This window comes from Passer montanus, unplaced genomic scaffold, assembly GCF_014805655.1.
Source record: "Passer montanus isolate IOZ18808 unplaced genomic scaffold, ASM1480565v1 scaffold22, whole genome shotgun sequence".
NCBI lineage: Eukaryota > Metazoa > Chordata > Aves > Passeriformes > Passeridae > Passer > Passer montanus.
The window spans coordinates 9,813,455-9,832,123 of NW_024366815.1; the positions used below are offsets into that span (position 1 = coordinate 9,813,455).

Sequence of the window (18,669 nt, forward strand, 5' to 3'; positions counted from 1 at the left end):
TTTTTGCCACAGAACTTCTCCACAGGGGAGTAACCTCAATAACGAATCTTGAAGGCTGGGTGGGACACCCTCTGGACCCCATTGGCACCCTTTTTGGTAGCCTGATGGAAGCCTGCAGGGTGGATGATGACAGCTTCCATGGATTCTCCGATTTCACGGGTAAGACCAAGCAAATGCAGCAGTCTGGTACATTTCTTCATTTACTGGAGGTATTTTTCTGTCTTGCCTATTTGAATCAGTTTCAAAGTCACTGCTTCTATAGTATTAAGAATCCACATTTGCATACCTTAGGAAAACACAAGGGGGAGAAAAATGTTTAAACTAAGAAAGCACTTAAAAGTTACCAGTTACTCATTCTTGAAGAAAATTCTGTATTTCATATTTAAAATAAAACCCAATATGACTTCATAGCAGCAGTCTTCTCCACATACATTGCACTCTCCTCATTCTGAGAAATTGCAGGAAATCACAGGATCACAGTTAAGTTTGGAAGGCACTCCTGGGCATCATCTATTCCACTTGGTCTACTTTGTAGCAGGGTCACCTAGAGCAGCACATTGCTCAGGTCTGTGTCCATTTGGGTTTTGAATAACTTCAAGTATGAAGACTAAACAACCTTCCAGGGCAACCTCCTGCAGTGTTCAGCCACCCTCATAGTTAAAACGTGTTTTCTTATGCTCAGATGGAATTTCCTGTATTTCAGTTTGTGCCCATTGCCTCTTGTCCTGTCACAGGATACCACTGAGAAGAGTCTGGCACTGTCTTCTTTACATTCTCCCATCAGATATTTATACATTTTGGTAAGATCCTCCTGAGCCCTCTCTTTTCCAGGCTAAATAATCCCACCTCTCTCACTTTCATTATATGAGAGATGCTGCAGTCCCTTAATCATCTTTGTGTTCCCACACTAGATCTCCTACAGCATGCCCATGTGCTGGGGAGCCCACAGCTGGACACAGCACTCCAGATGTGGGCTCATCAGTGCTGAGCAGATGGGCAAGATCACCTACCTCAGCCTGCTTGCAACACTCCTAAATACAGCCCTGGATGTTATTGGATTTCTTAGCTACAGTGAACATAATACTCCAAAACAATGACAAAACACTTGAAATTGGTAACATATATAGTCTATAAATGGTGGGAGTTGGAAAGTAGTGTTGCTATATCAATACATGATTTAGGATAGGGATAGGATACATACAGCCGTTTTGATTTCAGTATTTGTTCCCCAGGATTTTAACTGAGTAATTCCTTAATTCTCAGTCTCTTTCCACCTTAACTTCTTAACACCACTATGTGGACAGAAACTGGATTCATGACTTTATCTGAAGCTCTATTATATACACATCCACAATCTTCTTGCCTCAAAAGTCCTTTTATTCAATTAGATTTTCTTCAATAAACTTCTGCTCTCTTACCCACTAGTTCTGGAAAAACTTCCAATTAAAAAATTTGGAAATCAGATTTCTGCTGTTACTAAAAAACCAAAACAAACCCATGAAATAAAAATACTGTGTGCTGAAAAGTAACTTCTTTTGTACACAAACATGCAATCTTGCAAGTGCATTCAGCCTTTCCATTTGTTGCAGTTGCCCATCTCCATACATCTGGCAACTACAACTTTTTGTTCCCAAATTAGACTGTAAAATGCTACAAGCTGAAATAGTATTTTGTCATATGTTGTGTCTGTGAAGTGCCAAATGAAATGATAGCACTCTTTAAAACAGTTTGTGGTTTGGCCTGTGTGGGATTTGCTTGTAATTGTTACTAAAAGTAGGACTTCTAATGTTAACAGTATGTATTTTTATCCATAAGCACAAGTGTAACAAATTAAAATCCTGAAAAGAGTGCTAGCAAACAGAGCATATATTAAAGGTGAGGAGTTCCCGGGCCTTTTGTATTTGCACAATTATAATAATTTCAACTTACATCTACGTAGGTGTAAAAGCATTTTTCCCTTCCTCTTGCACATCAGGGCTTTAAGGAAATACAGAAATGGGTGGGGAAAGAAATTGGAATGGATCTTGCAATTTTGGCCTCATTAACACAAAGCTGGAGGAGCTGTCTTTTTAAAATTGTGCAGTTTAAAAATTAAAACCTTTATTTTTACTTGAGTGGATTATTTAAAACCAAATTATTTTTGTGTATTTCTGCTGTGTGGAATCAGATGGTGTATTTTAGATTGGAGTGTTGAATTTTGAGACTAGCTAATAATTTAAATAATTCTGAAATAGTATACTAACAGTGGAAGCTTTTGTGTTTGTGGCATTGTAGGCAGATTGTGGGTTAAAATTATTTGCTGATGTGTCTTCCTTTCTGTGTCACCCCTTACAGAGAACCTGGGGCAATGCAAATCACTGGAGTACCAGCACCTACCTGCACACAAGTTCCTAGAAGAAGGGGAATCTTACTTAACGCTGGCTGTGGAAGTAGCATTGATAGGGCTGGGACAGCAACGAATAATGCCAGATGGCTTGTATGCACAAGAGAAGGTTTGTCGAAATGAGGAGCAGCTCATTTCTAAGCTACAAGAAATTGAATTGGATGATACTCTGGTGAAGATTTTTCGAAAACAAGCAGTCTTCCTATTAGAAGGTAGCTGAATATAGATGCTAACTGCTTCTCTAAACTGTCTGCACTTACACAAGTACACAGAACTAGTGTTGCTGCAGAAAGTGCCTTATGTGCTTCAGATGTTTTTTTTGCGTAGAACTCCATGAAAGTTTTTATCAAATCTTATGAAAATTGCCATACTTTGGATATCATATGACTGCAGAGATGACTCATATACTGACTTATAAACCTTTTATTTTAATTTTGAATACACTTTGTTCTTTACATTTGTTGCATGTCATAATCTCAGTAACCTGATTGTATACTCCAGGCTAACTATTACATAGTACAGACATCAGTTATCAACAGTTTCCAGATACCAAAATTCTAAGTATTCCTTGTATTCTACAAAAGGAACTATACTGGCAGCTTTATAAATGTATTAATATTTTAACCACTGTGCCAAAGTGAAGAGCTCAGAAAATTCATGTATAATTGCTGAGGCAGAAATGCAACACTTTATTTCTGAAAATAAAGAAGATTACTTGCCTTTGAAGTTTATGTCATAGGTGGAAAAGTATTTGGTCAAATATCATGGCTTCAGGTCTGGTCTTGTGCCTAAGTTATGACCATGACACACCGTTTGTGTTTTAGAATTAGGCAGTGTTGGAATAACATCTGTACTTTTGCCTTAACTTTGATAAGGCTTAACATGTAGCACTTAAGCATCATATTCAGAGTGTGATGTCATGGGTTCCAAGGTTGTCTTTCTGGTTTTGTTCTCTTTGAATGGAAGAGAAAACCTCTGGGGAAAAAAATTATCCAAAGGCATAATCCAGGTTTTTGAAGGCTGGGTGGGACACCCAGGTTTTGAGTGCATGCACATGGCACGAAGGGGAGGGTGGTAATGTCCTAGGTAAGTTGAGAGATGGTTGCATAACAATCAGGTTTTACTCTATTTTTGTGACACATTAGTCTTTTAAAACTTTGTCTTTTATGGAAGAGGTACAATATGTTGCTTAGGGTTCCCAACTTTAAGTCACTGTTTTTGCCTAGATTTGAAACTGCAGAGAAGTTGTAACACAGTGAAAGTTTCCATCATGGTGTGTCTGTACTGCTGCTTTATGGCCTTAGGATGAGAAAAGCTACTGTCTTGATCTAGCTATTAGCATGTAGGGTTCCTCTGCATTATAAAATCTGTTTACTGGTAAGGATGCTTTATGAGGAAAAGGCAGAATTTCTCTGACATACTCTCCAATAATTCACTTTACTACTTTGATCACTGAAATTCTTCTAATGTTTTCTTAGAGTAGTAAAGAATTGATCATAGCAGAAAGTCTGCTAATAAAACTGCCTAAAAAATTGCCGTTGTGAGCAATGTGCAGCAGTTGTCTTGCATTAGTGTGTGATGAGAAATCTGGTTTATCTGCAGTAGTTTCAGTTTACTCCACGTTAGGCAGAAACTGCCAGTTTACATGGAGGAAAAGCTGTGCAGTGATTTAAGGTGCTGATCATACCAATTGTGAAATTCGAAGTTTGTGAAGTCGGAAGTTGAAATTCGGTAGATACGATAAAGAAAACTTACTCCAATATTAAGCTGATTTCTATGCTGTTAATGCAGATTAGTGCATGCTGTGTGTAGCTACCATTTGAGTTTGTGAGAAAGCAGAACATAAGACTGTTTTGCAAGAACTGTTCTGATTTTTTGCTTGACTGCTAAGTTAATGGCAAAATATATTTTCATATAAATCCTTTGTCATGTGTTCTTTGTGTCCTGACTGAGTTTCTCACTGGACCACCAACTGGCAAACATACATGAAATTGCTTTTTTCTTTCAAGCAATGCCAGCTAGATTTGAATGGCTTTCAGCTTCATTTCAAATGGTTATGAGACACACTGTTACTTACTAAATCTTCTTTGACATTTCATGTGCAATCAGCCCTGGTCTTTAGAAATGCCCACCTATGGAGCTCAGAATTTTTTCATGCCTAGCAATTTCTATCCTTGCATGTTGTGCTAAGGCAGCAGTCAAAAACATTGCTGAAACAGAAGCGCACTCACACAGCCATCCATCCATCCATCCATCCATCCATCCATCCATCCATCCATCCATCCATCCATCCATCCATCGTGTGATGAGTTAGAGTTTTAGTAGAAGTTGTAGTAGCTTCTGGGACTCTTAAGTGCTACCTGTGCAATAATTGTCCAGTAATATTTAATACAAGATTATTATTCTGTATCTCGCAGCATTTAATGCCTGAACCTCTTGTCTGTGATGAGTTAGAGTTTTAGTAGAAGTCGTAGTAGCTTCTGGGACTGCTAAGTGCTACCTGTGCAATAATTGTCCAGCAATATTTAATACAAGATTATTATTCTGTATCTCGCAGCATTTAATGCCTGAACCTCTTGTCATTGAAGTCAGAAGCTATTTGACATAGTTTTCCTATTAACAGGAATAACAGTCTTAAGTGCGCAGGAAAAAATGTCGAAATAGGATTCATATGCACTGTGAACGTTTGAAACTCAACAAGTAAATAGTTTCATTTAACTTTGTTGTTGTCTGTATGCTGTTACCAAATTGAAATCTGCACCTTACGGAGAGAGAAAAATCCTTTGCCCCAATAATAGTGATAGTTTTCACATACATAAAATAGAATTTTTAAGATCATATGGGTATATTGGACTAATACCTAGCTTTGGTGCTTGATCTGATCTTGTGTTCATCATCATAGAATTGTTCAGGTTGGAAAAGACTAATAGAATTGTTGAGTCCAGCCATTAAGCCAGCCACTATCTTCACCACTAAACCAGGCTCCTAAGTGACAAATCCAAACTTAATCTGAACAAACTTAATCAATGATGGTGCTTCCACCACTGCCCTGGGCAACCTGTTCCAATGCCTGACCATCCTTTCAGTTAAGAAGTTTTTCCTGATATCGAGTCTAAACCTTGCCTGGCACAATCTGAAGCTATTTCCTTTCATTATGTGTCTCTGGTTGACTGGGGCTTTTCAGGCAAGGGTAGAGAATCATAAGGTCACCCCTGAGCCTCCTTTTCTCCAGGATAAACACCCCCAGCTCCCAGCTGCTCCTCACAGGCCTTGTGCTCCAGACCCTGCCCCAGCTCCACTGCCCTTCTCTGCACTCTCTCCAGCTCCTCAGTGTCTCTCTTGCACTGAGGGCCCAGCACTGGACACAGCACTGGAGCTGTGGCCTCAGCAGTGCCCAGTACAGGGGACAATCTCTGCTGCAGTCCTGCTGATCCAGGCCAGGATGCCAGTGGCATTCTTGGCCACCTGGGCACACCCTGGCTCATGTCACCATCACCCTGAGGTCCTTTTCCACTGAGCAGCTTTCTAGTAACTCTGTTCCCAGCCTGTGGAGTTGCCTGGGGTTGTTGTGACCCAAGGGCGGGACCTGGGATTTGAGTCATGACTGCATCCAGTAAGTAACCAAAGGGTTACTTAAATGCCAGTGTCAAGTGAGATATTTGAGGGATCAGGTGCTGCTGTGGTGATTGGTCATGTAATTTCAGTTAAAGATACACATTTTTCTATGGTCATCATTCTTTTTTCCTGGTGAATTTGTGATGAAGCAGTGGCACACCAACACGATGCATGGGTATTGATGTGCATAATACAACTGTGTGGGGGCAGAGCTAGGATTATGACTTTCTGCTTTCACTTACCAGGCTTGCTGAATGTGTCCATGAAATACTGTAATCATTCTGTCATTCATATAAGCACTGGCAGTGTGTTTAGTATGATAACATTTGCAGTGTGTGTTGTTTTCCTAAATAATATGTGGTATTTAATATAACTGTAACAGGTTGTGTATGTATGATGTGTTACATATTTCAGTGAAATATCACCTTTTGTGCAGGAGGGTATGTCTTTGAATACCACTTCTAGCTGAAGGTGTACTGAACGCTTTTTAAGGTTCAGAAGTTGGGGTCTAGCAGGTTGTAAAGACTGACATTCTGTTTCTCTTTCCTGCAGGTGGACCATATAGTGGCTTAGGTGAAGTCATCCATCGAGAGAGTGTTCCAATGCACACATTTGCCAAGTATCTCTTCACCTCTCTCCTACCTCATGATGCTGAATTGGCATACAAAACTGCACTGAGAGCCATGCGGTACGTATTCATGAGTTGTCTAAAAAAAGCACACTGTAGTAGATGTAAAAAGGTTTGGTAATCAAGACCTAGTCTCTTCCTCTAAAATATGCATTCTTCCATTCAAGGAGTCAAGGAGGTACTGTTTTGGTTGTGTCATCTATAAAAGTAAATTTGTAGTAACTGTATTATAATAATTTATAAATGTCCAATTAGTGTCTATTTAGACTTGTAAAACGGGATTTTCTGTTTCAGATACTTGTAAAATCCCACACCTGGGATGCAGGATTTTGTGTTATAAAGCCACTTTAGCATATGGATCCTCCCACCCATGTGGTTGTGTGTGCATGATGATATTGGTAATGAAATAAGGAAAGAGATCTTTTACCATAAGTCTCAGGATCGTTTGCTGCTTAGTCTGCTCAGCAGGACAATTTGTTTCACTCACCTTCTTTATAAATTGACTCTCAACAGTAGATTTGAGTGGTCTGGTCAGAGCTTGTGCATTATTTAGTGCTTCATAACATCTTAGCCTCTTCTGGGTGAATGTTGGGATCTAAATGGAGTACACTCAATGTCAGCAAAATGTCTGGTTTCATCACATTTGTCTTCAGTAATCAGGAAAAAGATGTTTCTCAGGCAGTGTTCAGTGTGTGCTGTCTCAGGACAGGTTAGATTGGTAATGATATCTAAGAAAAGACTTCTGAATGAGTTTTCAAGGACCTAAATGATCAGTGATAAAACTGTTGTCCACATAGAGTGCAGGAATTGTCCTATCTGAATTGTCTGCTCACTATCAAGAACCTAGTAGTTGATGGTTGGCAAAGAATAGCCACAGCTGAATACTAAGAGCAGTCAAGTCTTAGATTATAAAAAAGAAAAGAGGTTGAGTTTTCCTGGTCATTATCACCAAGCATGATTGCACAGTGATTCATCCTACCCACATGAAGAGTATTTAGCTTCATCAAACAGGTTGTGTCTGTGTGGTTTGAAGCATCTTCTTTTGGCGCTACTCTCTCCAAAAAGCTAAATAGGGAGAAATAACTCCTGTGTTTGAAGGACTAAATGGGAGGTCCTGCATAAGAGCAAAATATAGCTGTCAGTTTAAGCCAAAGGTCTGCTTTGCCTGTTGGGTATTTTTCTGCCTCCAGGAGTGTCTAGTAATGGATGTTGTAGGAAGAGTCTAAAAAATGTGAAGAGTGACCATGCATACTTGCTGGTTACAAGTTAGCATTTTAGGAAATAGATTGAGAAGACAACAGTACATTACTGATGAACTATTGAGTACATTCAAATGTGTGCTCAGAAAGCTACCTGGGCCACTTAAGTTTGCTGGTCTTCTTTTATCTCAAGGTAAGTGCATAAATTAGTGATTATATCAGAACAGGAAGATAGTACAAAATTTGGTACGTGGGGGTTTTTTGGTTGGTTTTGTTTTGTTTCATTGTTTGTTGTTTCATTGGTTGGTTTGATTTTGTTTGCTATGGTTTTGGGGTTTTTTTAAGGAAAAAAGTTAATTGTTTTATAAAACATACTTGTCTTGTATTTATTTTCAGTTACTACCTTAAAGTATGTCTCAAGAGGTAGTTTGTATGCATTTTTTTTTACTCCTTAAACTAAGCTATTGAAATGATCCTCCAAGGCTGGAATAGTCATCCATCAGCAGCTTTCCTGACTGCCTCAGTGAGCATGGAGTCAATATGCAGTTTGGTTTGAACAAGGATTTGCCCAGAAACCAGTCATAACTGAAAACTTCTTTTTTTGAAAGTTTCCTTTCCCAACTAGAAAAACAAACAAGACATTGAAAGATCCAAATGATGAAATCTCCAGTTAGTCTTGGGTAGCTCCAGCCCTCATTTGCTATAAAGCTGTCATCTCAACCAAAGAAATTACTTCTTAAATAGACCATTGTAACAAAGAATTGTCTTTTTGTTTCCATCTGGTAAAATCACAGGAGATGTCAGTGCAATCAGGGCTGTTTTCCCTCCATAGCTATTTTTTTCATCACTTTATAAGACAGATGAAGGTTCACCCCTAGACAGTAATCTTTTTTTTTGCAATTTGATATTTGGCACTCTTCAGAAATGTGGACTGCTATCTTGAACGATAGTGGTGGCAGATTTAGACACTTTCTATTCCATATCTGTCTGCATTCTTCTGCACTTCTTAAATTCTCCTGAAGAAGGATGATTATTCTTTCCATTCACACCAAAATGTTAGTTCAGAGAATAAAGGACTCCCAATACAAAACAAATGAAAAAGTAATGTAATACTGCCTTGAGGGGACAAGAATAAAGCAAACATGAAGATTGAATGTCTGTCTCATGGCTGAGAAGTTGAATGGGTCAGAAGATAAAAACTTGAGCATCTTGTCTTCTATGGGAGGGAGGAAGTGGCTGTGGCAAGGACAGAAATCCCATGTGGAAGTTTGTAAAGGTGTTGCATGAAAATATCTACAGCTGCTCATGTTTTTAGAAGTAAAGCATATTTCTTTTCTCACGTTTATTAAATAAATAAATTTCCTAAGACCTCAGGTAGTTGCTCTTCAGGTAGAAGTGTTCAGTGTCAGTCTGCACAGAAGTCTATGGATCAATTACCCATGGCAGCTCAGGAGTATTTAACCTTTCTGTATTCAAAAATACCTGTTACTGTTTAATTTTTTCAGTCCTATTTCGTGTATGGAACACTTAATATGAAATAAATAGAAACTGAGACCAGAAAGCCTTTAATGTATGCACCTCAGGTCTGCAAGGACAGGGTTGTGCAGTTCTTGACAGTCACTTCTATCTAGTTTTCTGCTTGCAGGACTGAAACATATGGAGCATAGCCTTGGAGATGTGGATCTGCAGTTGACTGCTCACTTGTAATCTGTGAATGTTTGGCTTAGTTTGGTTTGATCCTTTGTTAAGCCTGAATTTCAGCCAGGCTTTGGGACCCAGACTTTAATGGTGATGTTTATTCACAAGGTAGCTTTGCTAGAACCTAACTAAATAATTGATGTTTCAAGGGCGGAAAAAAAGTTAAGAATGCTAAATCTACGTGTGCTTTTCTGGTGTTCCCTAACCTTGCCAAAATTGTGTGAAAGCTACCAATTCACAGCAGCACATCTTTTCACAGCAATAGAGCACAGAAGCTGGCAGTGATATGCGAAGTGACAGAAGATTTCTCCAAAACAGCCTTTCTTTCATGCTTTTTTGGCTGTTTACTCTTACTCATAACCTACTAATCCCTTTCTTAATTTAATAGTTAGGATCTTTTCTGTTCATTGACGCTATCTTATAATGAACCTCCGCAACATCACTCTATGCTTGGAAAAAATCAGCTTTAGAATATGTTCATGAAGAGGTGTCTTTGTGCTGCTGGAGAATAGATTTGACTTGGTACAAGGGTTTTTTTGCTATTTTCATGCACTTATATGTGTGTGATAGTTATTTGGGTGGCGTGGCGTATTTTAAAGGGCCTGGTAGATGCCTTTCCATATATTCAAAGTTACCTTTCTCAGTGAATTCTTAAATTTATTATTATACTGTATTATTGTTTTACTAATATATCATATGCTTCAGGAAGCTGAAAAAAAACTTGATGGAACTCAAATCCATCTTAATGCAAATAAAAAAAAATTAATATACTCCACAGCTGCTTACAGAACTTTGGTATTTTTTAATTATAAGAAATTGTAACTTTTATTTAAATGGGCTTATTCTGTAAGAAATAGTCTATCACTGAAAACCACAATGCATTGGATTTTCAATGTTCGGTAGTTGCAGCTTTGTGGACAAAAGAGATGCAACTTCCTTGATCCTCACACATCACTTCCTTCTAGAAAATCACATGCGTATGAAAGCTGGTGGAAACAGACCTCAGACACTAAGAGACATCAAGAAGCTAAGCACTGGAAAAGCTTTTCTTCTGGCCATGACATTATTACTATTTCTTTAACCATTCATATGCTGAAACTGTGCTTAACTGTATTGAAAATAAGCCTATTTTTGTTCACTCCTATTTTTTGTACTGATTTATAGAGTAGCTCTTGTACTGTCAGTATTTAGTATATTGCAAGGGCAGTAAGGTTATAGCTTTGCTGTGGGCTGTCATTTGGATTGTTGTAGTCAACAACACTTTAATTTGAATTTTTGAAGTATGAATGTTCTTTGTTGGGTAAGACTGTTTTTGATTTATGAATACTTGATGAGAAAATGGAGTCTGAAAATCATATTAAAGGAAACTTCTGTCACTGCTGTTTGGGACCCTAACATCTGATTAGAGAACATTATAAAATACTGGTAGGTTAAAAATGCCTATTGATATAGGAAAGTTTGGCAAATGAACTTTTGAGTTTCCCCAAGGAGAGAAGTGGTTTTCCAGGTTTTTTTTCCTGAAACTGAAAAAACATATTTCATACACAATACCAAGTATTTTTGCAGCTTTAGTTTAGCTCATGAGCAGCGAAATGTAATAGTGGTTTAATGAAAGAGGATTTCTTTCTTATTTCAGGTTGCTGGTACTGGAATCCACAGCTCCTTCAGGTGACCTGTCCCGCCCGCACCACATCGCTTCTGTTGTTCCAAACCGGTATCCCCGCTGGTTCACCCTAAGTCATATTGAATCCCAGCAGTGTGAGCTGGCATCAACCATGCTAACAGCAGCCAAAGGTACATTGCTCTCAGTTATGTGTGCTTTTAATATTGCATGGGCAAACAGATTATAAAACTCATGCTTAGGAGTCCAGATCACAATCTGGCAGTAATTTGAAATGGGCACAACAAACTGAACCGGTTTAAATCTCTCATGTAACTTTCTAGCATAGTAGTTGGTTAGTTAGTTGGTGGCTAGATGGTATGAGGTATTGGTATGATGAGACAGCTTTTTATTCTCCTGACACATGACATTGACAATGAGACACAGAAGTGACAAGTCAGTTCTAAAATTCACAAATCAGTGTGACTTTTGGCCCTGTGCTGCACTAACACCTTCAGATAGAGAAGTCTGTGGTCTCTTATATCTTTCATTCATATGCAATTTAATCATAGAACGTTTCTAAAAACAGTGTGTGTAATTGAAACATTATACTGTTGCATAGCAATGTCAGGCTCAGATATAATGGAACGCTTGGTGTTTTGGGAGTTTGTTCCATTTTGGTGATTCTGTTTACACCTTGCAGGTGATGTTCGGAGACTGGAAACAGTATTAGAATCCATCCAGAAAAACATCCACTCCTCATCACACATCTTCAAACTTGCCCAGGATGCATTTAAAATAGCAACACTCATGGACAGCTTGCCAGACATAACTCTTCTGAAAGTTTCTCTGGAGTTGGGTCTTCAGGTATTTCCCTCATTTACTGTTATTATAATAGAAGAAAGAAATTTGATGCAGTGTTGATGCTTGTAGCTTTTAAGCACAGGAAAGGATACTGTCTTTGGGCTCTGTCTGGACTTGGTTTTAAGTTCTGTTTTCTACTACAAGGCTTAATGTAAACACAGACCAAGAATCTGCACAGTCCCATTTGTGCCATTCAAGTGGAAGGTAGAACTGGCACTTGTTGGCTGCACTCTTCTGTTCAGGGGTGAGAGAGGACCAGTGTGGTGGGTGCAGGATTATATGTAGGACTGGCTAGAAAGTAAAATTACTCTGCTTGCTGGAAATGCACTGTATTTCCTGCATGGTCTTCAGGTTTTTTTTCCCCTTTTCTTTATCTTCCTTTCCCCTAAATGAGAACTGGTACATGCTTGTTGAAAGCCAAGGTCAGCCATAATGACTGGTTGCTAAGGCAGAGCATGTTGACAACAGCCTTCTCACTTCCATCAACATCCTGTACTCCACAAGCTGTGGTATAGTCAGATGCATCTGAGTGTGCTTGAGGTGTACAAGTACTGCAGATCAGTTTTCAGACTCTGAGGAGAGACTTTGCAAGTTAAAAGGAGACAGCCAAGTAGTAAATATTACCTGACACTTTTGAATCTTAAAGTTTATGCAGTTCATTTCAACAAAAACAAATATCTCCATCCCTCTTCAGGGAATTCTTAAAAAAAAAAAAACATGCAAAGATCAGAAAACCATTTATTACTTTAGTTCAGTAAAAATATCTCCAAAGAATTCTGGAGAAAGTATATTTTCCCAGTTGCTTCTTATGCTGAAGAAAGGTACTAAAATCTTTAATCAAAAAGCTGAGGGTTCTGTGTGCTTTGTTAGGCTTTCATATTTCCATGGTCACTGTGGAAATCTGTTTGTTTTTTATTTGCCTTAAATGTTTATTTGAGAGAGAGAAAAATCCTTACAATTGACCTGTGTTTCACCTCAGGCTTTCACCAAGTGTCATCCAATGGAAACAGCACACTTTGGGTATTCATGTATTCATGGATACTCTTCTGTGGTTGACAGTGTCATCAGAATATCTTCAGCATGATCTAATGAAAGTAATGTCACAAACCTAACAAACTGGAACTGTTGTAGAATTTGCCCACTGTTATGTTCCAGGCTTACCAAATGTATTTTAAGGATCTTAAAGATTTGTTTTCCAGAAGAAAGATGTAATTCCCAGCTGTGTAGTTTCTTACAGTAAGGCTTTTCCTGCAAGAAACAATGTCAGCACTGTCTCTAGTGGCCTATAGATGATTCTCCTTTCTTTTCTCCTCCACTTAATTGTAATTAGGTTGTCTGTGTTCAGTATCTAGTACCTGACTACTTGCAACAATTATATGCCCTGGAATATCACACAATAATTGCAAATATACTTGTGCATAGAGGGAGGAGATGTTACATAATTTAATTTCAATAACTGGTAATTGATTGTTGTTTTTTGTTGTTTGGGAGAAGGCTTTTTTATGGATAGGGTTTTTTCCTTGTCCCCAGATAAAACAGTCGCTGTCTTCTATCCTTTAAGGGTCTGCAGTTGGAATTACTCTCTGCATGCTGTTCAAAAATATCTGAACAATGTTTTTCAAATTGTTTGATATATCAGCTGAAAAAGAGGAAATGGAGTGGAGAGGGCAAGAGGCTGCCATTTTTAACTCCAGTGTATTTGAACACTTTAAAATTCCTTTCTGTTTGTCTATGGCCTTTTAATTTTTATTTTGTTTGTGTTCTTTTAACAGGTGATGCGGATGACGCTGTCAACGCTGAATTGGCGACGGCGGGAAATGGTGAGGTGGTTGGTAACATGTGCAACAGAAGTAGGTATGTTCTGAAATATTTCTCTTGTCAGCTACTCTTACAGGGCTTGATCTTCCTTGTCAACACCCAAATTCTACAAATGCCTCCCACTTCATGTTCATTTCTAAAATTCCTTTGGTGAGCACACATTATGGCAGTGATTAGTGGGTGTTTTTAGGCAAAAAGCAAGTGAGACAATAGTTGAGTAATGCAGTGTGACTTCTTCACCCCATAAGGTGGAGGTGTGCATAACCTATGGGAATCACCCAAATGCAACTACTCAATACCCAAAATACTCAATATGGAAGTGGGAAATCAGTGCTCTCTCAAGTAGCATGTTCGGATAATTTTGGGTTTTGCTATAGATTTCCTTCATGTCTTCATGAGGTATCTCATAAACCTTGTGTGTTAAGGTTTACCATCTTCAAAATGAGAATGCAGGCTTGGAAAATAAAGATGACTGCATTAAAAGCTATATAGCTGTTAAAAAAAAACCAAACAAAAAACAAAAATCAGCAGCAATGGTAATGGGAACAATCTAAGTACTTATGATAATGGAGCCATTTTAATTTTCAGTAAAGGTGTTTCTGGAGAGCTTGTTTTTCTGTTGTATTTCTTCCTTTTTCATATATCTGAGTTGGATTGTATTGCACAGATGCTTCTTGAATTTCAGAACTTAGGGAGATTGCTGCTGCTTATTCTTTGGTTTAATTCATTCTTTGCTTTATGATTAGCTGGCCATATATTGTTGTCAATAGCATGGGGAAATAGAGCTTGCCTTTCTATGCTCTAAGCCAGAAAGTAGTTTGTGTGTGCAAATTTTCATGCAATGCTCTTGTTTTATTGTTTTTATATCTTTGCTAAGGTAAATTTTGCTGAGGTTATCTTACAGATATTAGTGCCTGGGTATTATTTTGTGCAGCTGCATCTCAGCAAATAAAATACTGGATTTAAAATTGCTTTACATTGGTTTACATATTCTAATAGATGTGTCCTGTAAAGAGCCTAAAATGTCATGCAAAGTACTCTTGAGAGTTAATCAACACAGTAAAGAATCAATATGGTAATGCTAGGAATCTGTTTATTTAATTGAAGATACTGTATTCTCTGGTTATGCAAATGAGTGGTGGGGTGCATGGGAAGCATTAGAGTTCTGCAGAGAAAATAAAGACCACTGTGTGTGGTTTAGGTGGGCTCACAAATGTGTGTAAACTGCCTCTAACAGTAAGGCACTCCAGTTAATTCCAAGTTCAATTTATGGAACCCGTCAGTCAGTGTTTCCTCCGCCTGGGAAACATGCTGGGAATATAGCAGCACTGAGAAATATAATATCCAGTAGTTTATATTCCTCATTGTATTTCTCTAATAAGGATCTTGATGATCATGTACTTAAGATTTTGAGGTATGCCATGGTGCTCTCTTAATAAAGCCATTTTGCGTACTTTTCACATGTGCTGTGCCTTGAGATTTACAGTGGGAAAAAGAGGTTGCAATTGCCTTGGTGTGCAAGGTGAGGGCTGCTTTTGAGATGATGAGATAAAATAAGCCAGAATGTTTTACCCATATTGTCTTAAGCAAAACAGCTCAGCTGTCACAACAGGAGATTAAAGCTTATCTTGCAGGCTATTTTTGTTATTTTCTGGGTTTATATGATTGCTGCAGAGTTTGTACAGTAGTCTTAGTTTTAATGTTCTTTTCTAGCCACACTGTTTGTGAGCCCTTCTTGCTGGGATGTACTGGTAACCTCTTAGACTCTGTGGGAAGTGTAATCTGCTGAATATGTTTGTCTGCTGAGCTTTATCAGTTGTGGCTAATCCTTTCTTTCTCTCCCCCAGGTGTTTATGCACTGGATAGTATAATGCAAAACTGGTTTACACTTTTCACTCCAACAGAAGCCACTAGTATTGTTGCTACAACAGTGATGTCCAACAGCACCATTGTCCGCCTGCATCTGGACTGCCATCAGCAGGAGAAGCTGGCCGGCAGTGCTAGGACGCTTGCTCTACAGTGTGCCATGAAGGATCCTCAAAACTGTGCCCTTTCTGCACTGACCCTATGTGAAAAGGATCACATAGCTTTTGAGACCGCTTACCAAATCGTTCTAGATGCTGCTACAGCTGGCATGAGCTACTCGCAGCTTTTTACCATAGCACGATACATGGAGCACCGTGGTTACCCCATGCGGGCCTACAAGCTGGCCACTTTGGCCATGACACATCTCAACCTGAGTTACAATCAGGACACACACCCTGCCATTAATGACGTTCTGTGGGCATGTGCGCTCAGCCACTCCCTTGGGAAAAATGAGCTAGCAGCTATAATACCTCTGGTGGTCAAAAGTGTCAAGTGTGCAACAGTACTGTCGGACATTTTGCGTAGGTGTACTTTGACCACTCCTGGCATGGTGGGACTTCATGGAAGGAGGAACTCTGGTAAGCTTATGTCACTGGACAAAGCCCCTTTACGGCAACTCTTGGATGCCACAATCGGAGCCTACATTAATACAACTCATTCACGTCTCACTCACATCAGCCCACGACACTATAGTGAGTTTATAGAGTTCCTCAGCAAGGCACGAGAGACCTTCCTAATGGCTCATGATGGTCACATCCAGTTTACACAGTTCATTGACAACCTAAAACAAATCTACAAAGGCAAAAAGAAACTGATGATGCTGGTTCGTGAACGGTTTGGTTGATGAAGATGAGTGATTGGGGGACTGGGGGGGAGGGGTGGTTTGTTTTTACTTGAGCCTGCCTTTGTATCCTTTTTAACTTAAAGAAACAGAGCCACACCGGTATTATATGTGTATAGTTATATTGAGTTTGCAAACTAAACTGTCATGTTGTGAAAGTTTGTGTGTTTAATTTTCTTTTCTTTTTTCTGTTTTGTATGAGAGAGAGGTTAAAAAAGGTTTGGTTTACACTGAGTATATGTTGTCAAGTGGCAAAAGCCCACATCGCTCTCCTGTTCTTTCTGTATACGTTCACAGCCTCAAAAACAAACATATATTGCAATGGCTTTAAAAACCAAACAAAACACCTCCATCCTGTGATAAGTACCTCGAAAGGATTCAGCTTTACTCCTTTGTAACTCATCCTTACATTTCAGCATATTTAAACAAACCAACAAATGAAATACTAATAGTTAAAAGGCTGACCACGTGGCTTTGCAGTGCTGTTCATCCAGAAGCATGGCACACAATGCTTGTGCATGTGGAAACTTAGCGACTGTCAACATACATTCTCAGGGATTTATCAAAAAAATTAAAAAAAGAATGAGAGCATTTATTGTACTGTATATATATTATAGTATATGTCTGAATATTGAAAAATATAACATTAACTAATTTATAAAAAAAAATCTATGTAATGCAAAATACTTGAAGCTGCAGTAGCTTGGTTTTAAACAAAAAAAAACCTATCAGAAGGACTAAAGTGCGCCTTGCTTCAGGGTTGGCTCAGGTGGTGAACTATATGCTGGGCATCTATGCAGAGCCACCTTTTGGGTTGCATGGTTGGACTGATACCTATTGGGGAAAATTTTATATATATATATATTTATACAACCTGTGTATACATATATATGTATACACACATACACACATGCTTGTAACAGGCACTATAGTAAAGAGGGACAACAAAAAAATACACAGCCAGAGCAGCAAGCCTTAGCATTAAGAATACAGTATGCCAGAATTGGGGTTTGTGCCTCCTAGCCTAGAAGACTTAAAGAATATCCTTTTTGACACAAAACGCAAAATGTTTTCCAAAATTATTGACATGATACGTTACGCCTTTGCAGTGAGCTAATAATAAGCTAACCTTTGTGCACAAATAACATATATATATATTATATATATATATTCTGCATAGGTATTTTGACTTTGTGCAGGACAGAAAGTTGTGTAGGTATGACTGTTCTACTTTTCAGTTTGTTTTTTTAATATATTTTATTTTCTCTAGAATTACTCAAAAAGAAGCAGCCTTCTATCTTGCCTTGTCTTAATGCTTTAAAATAACCAAACTGGAGATCTAACTACCAAACTGTTCATTATATTATTAAATACCAACTTTGGTTACAGTATAGTGTCTTTACTTTAGCTGATGGTTCTGTATCCTTGTGCTTTTTAAAGCAGTTCTTATGTTTTGGTGCAAAAGTTGTCCAGTGTCTCTTGTTCCCTTCATTAGAGAACATGCTAGAGGTATGTTTGTAGGTATTTTTGTTTAGAAAAACTATTTCATGCTCTCCATTTTATTTATTATAATAGGTAAAAAGGTTGTACTTCATCACCCATGTAAACATGCTCATGAAGTTGAAAGTAATTAAGATTTGATACACTGATATCAATTTATTTATGTAACTAAATCACTGTTTTATAAACTTGTTAATGATCAACAATTTTTTTGTTTTGATTAAAATTAGTTTTTTGAAAGTTGATTCTGCCTCCTTTAATGGTGTCTGTTACTGGAATTGAATTGTGTTCATAGATCGTGAATGCCCATCTAACGATTTCACTGCAGTGTGGTGGTATGCAATACAGCCACCAAGTCCGGGAAATAAATGCTGTGTTCCTCAAAAGTTCTGCTGAGCAATCGCAGTATTCACAGCTGCTGGTGGAAGAAGACCTGGTAAGGAGAGAAGGGGCCAAATGTTGCCTGTGTCTGAAGAGGTGATTCTGTACATCAAACAGTAAGCCTTGATGTACCATCCTGGTAGGATTCTGGAGTGTGTGTGGGTGTGTTTCCACTCTGGATTATTTGAGTGGCCATGAGAGTTGAGATGTGCTGTGGATGTATTCAAGGACAATTATTCCTGTTCATCTGTTGGCTTTTCTAAAGTGTTTTGTGTA

The 18,669-nt window shown here is 38.4% G+C and overlaps 1 protein-coding gene across 5 annotated transcripts in view; it reads left to right on the forward strand.

The window, feature by feature from the left end:
* ZSWIM6 (zinc finger SWIM-type containing 6) overlaps positions 1-18,257 on the forward strand; it is a 109,193-nt gene extending 90,936 nt beyond the window's left edge. For all 5 annotated transcript variants that reach the window (XM_039709660.1, XM_039709661.1, XM_039709662.1 and 2 more), the window contains 7 exons: positions 13-159; positions 2,335-2,595; positions 6,551-6,686; positions 11,160-11,317; positions 11,827-11,990; positions 13,760-13,841; positions 15,653-18,257. In XM_039709660.1, the coding sequence (XP_039565594.1) occupies positions 13-159; positions 2,335-2,595; positions 6,551-6,686; positions 11,160-11,317; positions 11,827-11,990; positions 13,760-13,841; positions 15,653-16,515 (1,811 nt within the window). In that variant the 3' untranslated portion in view covers positions 16,516-18,257. The remainder of the gene's footprint in view (positions 1-12; positions 160-2,334; positions 2,596-6,550; positions 6,687-11,159; positions 11,318-11,826; positions 11,991-13,759; positions 13,842-15,652) is intronic.
* The last annotated feature ends 412 nt before the right edge of the window (positions 18,258-18,669 follow it).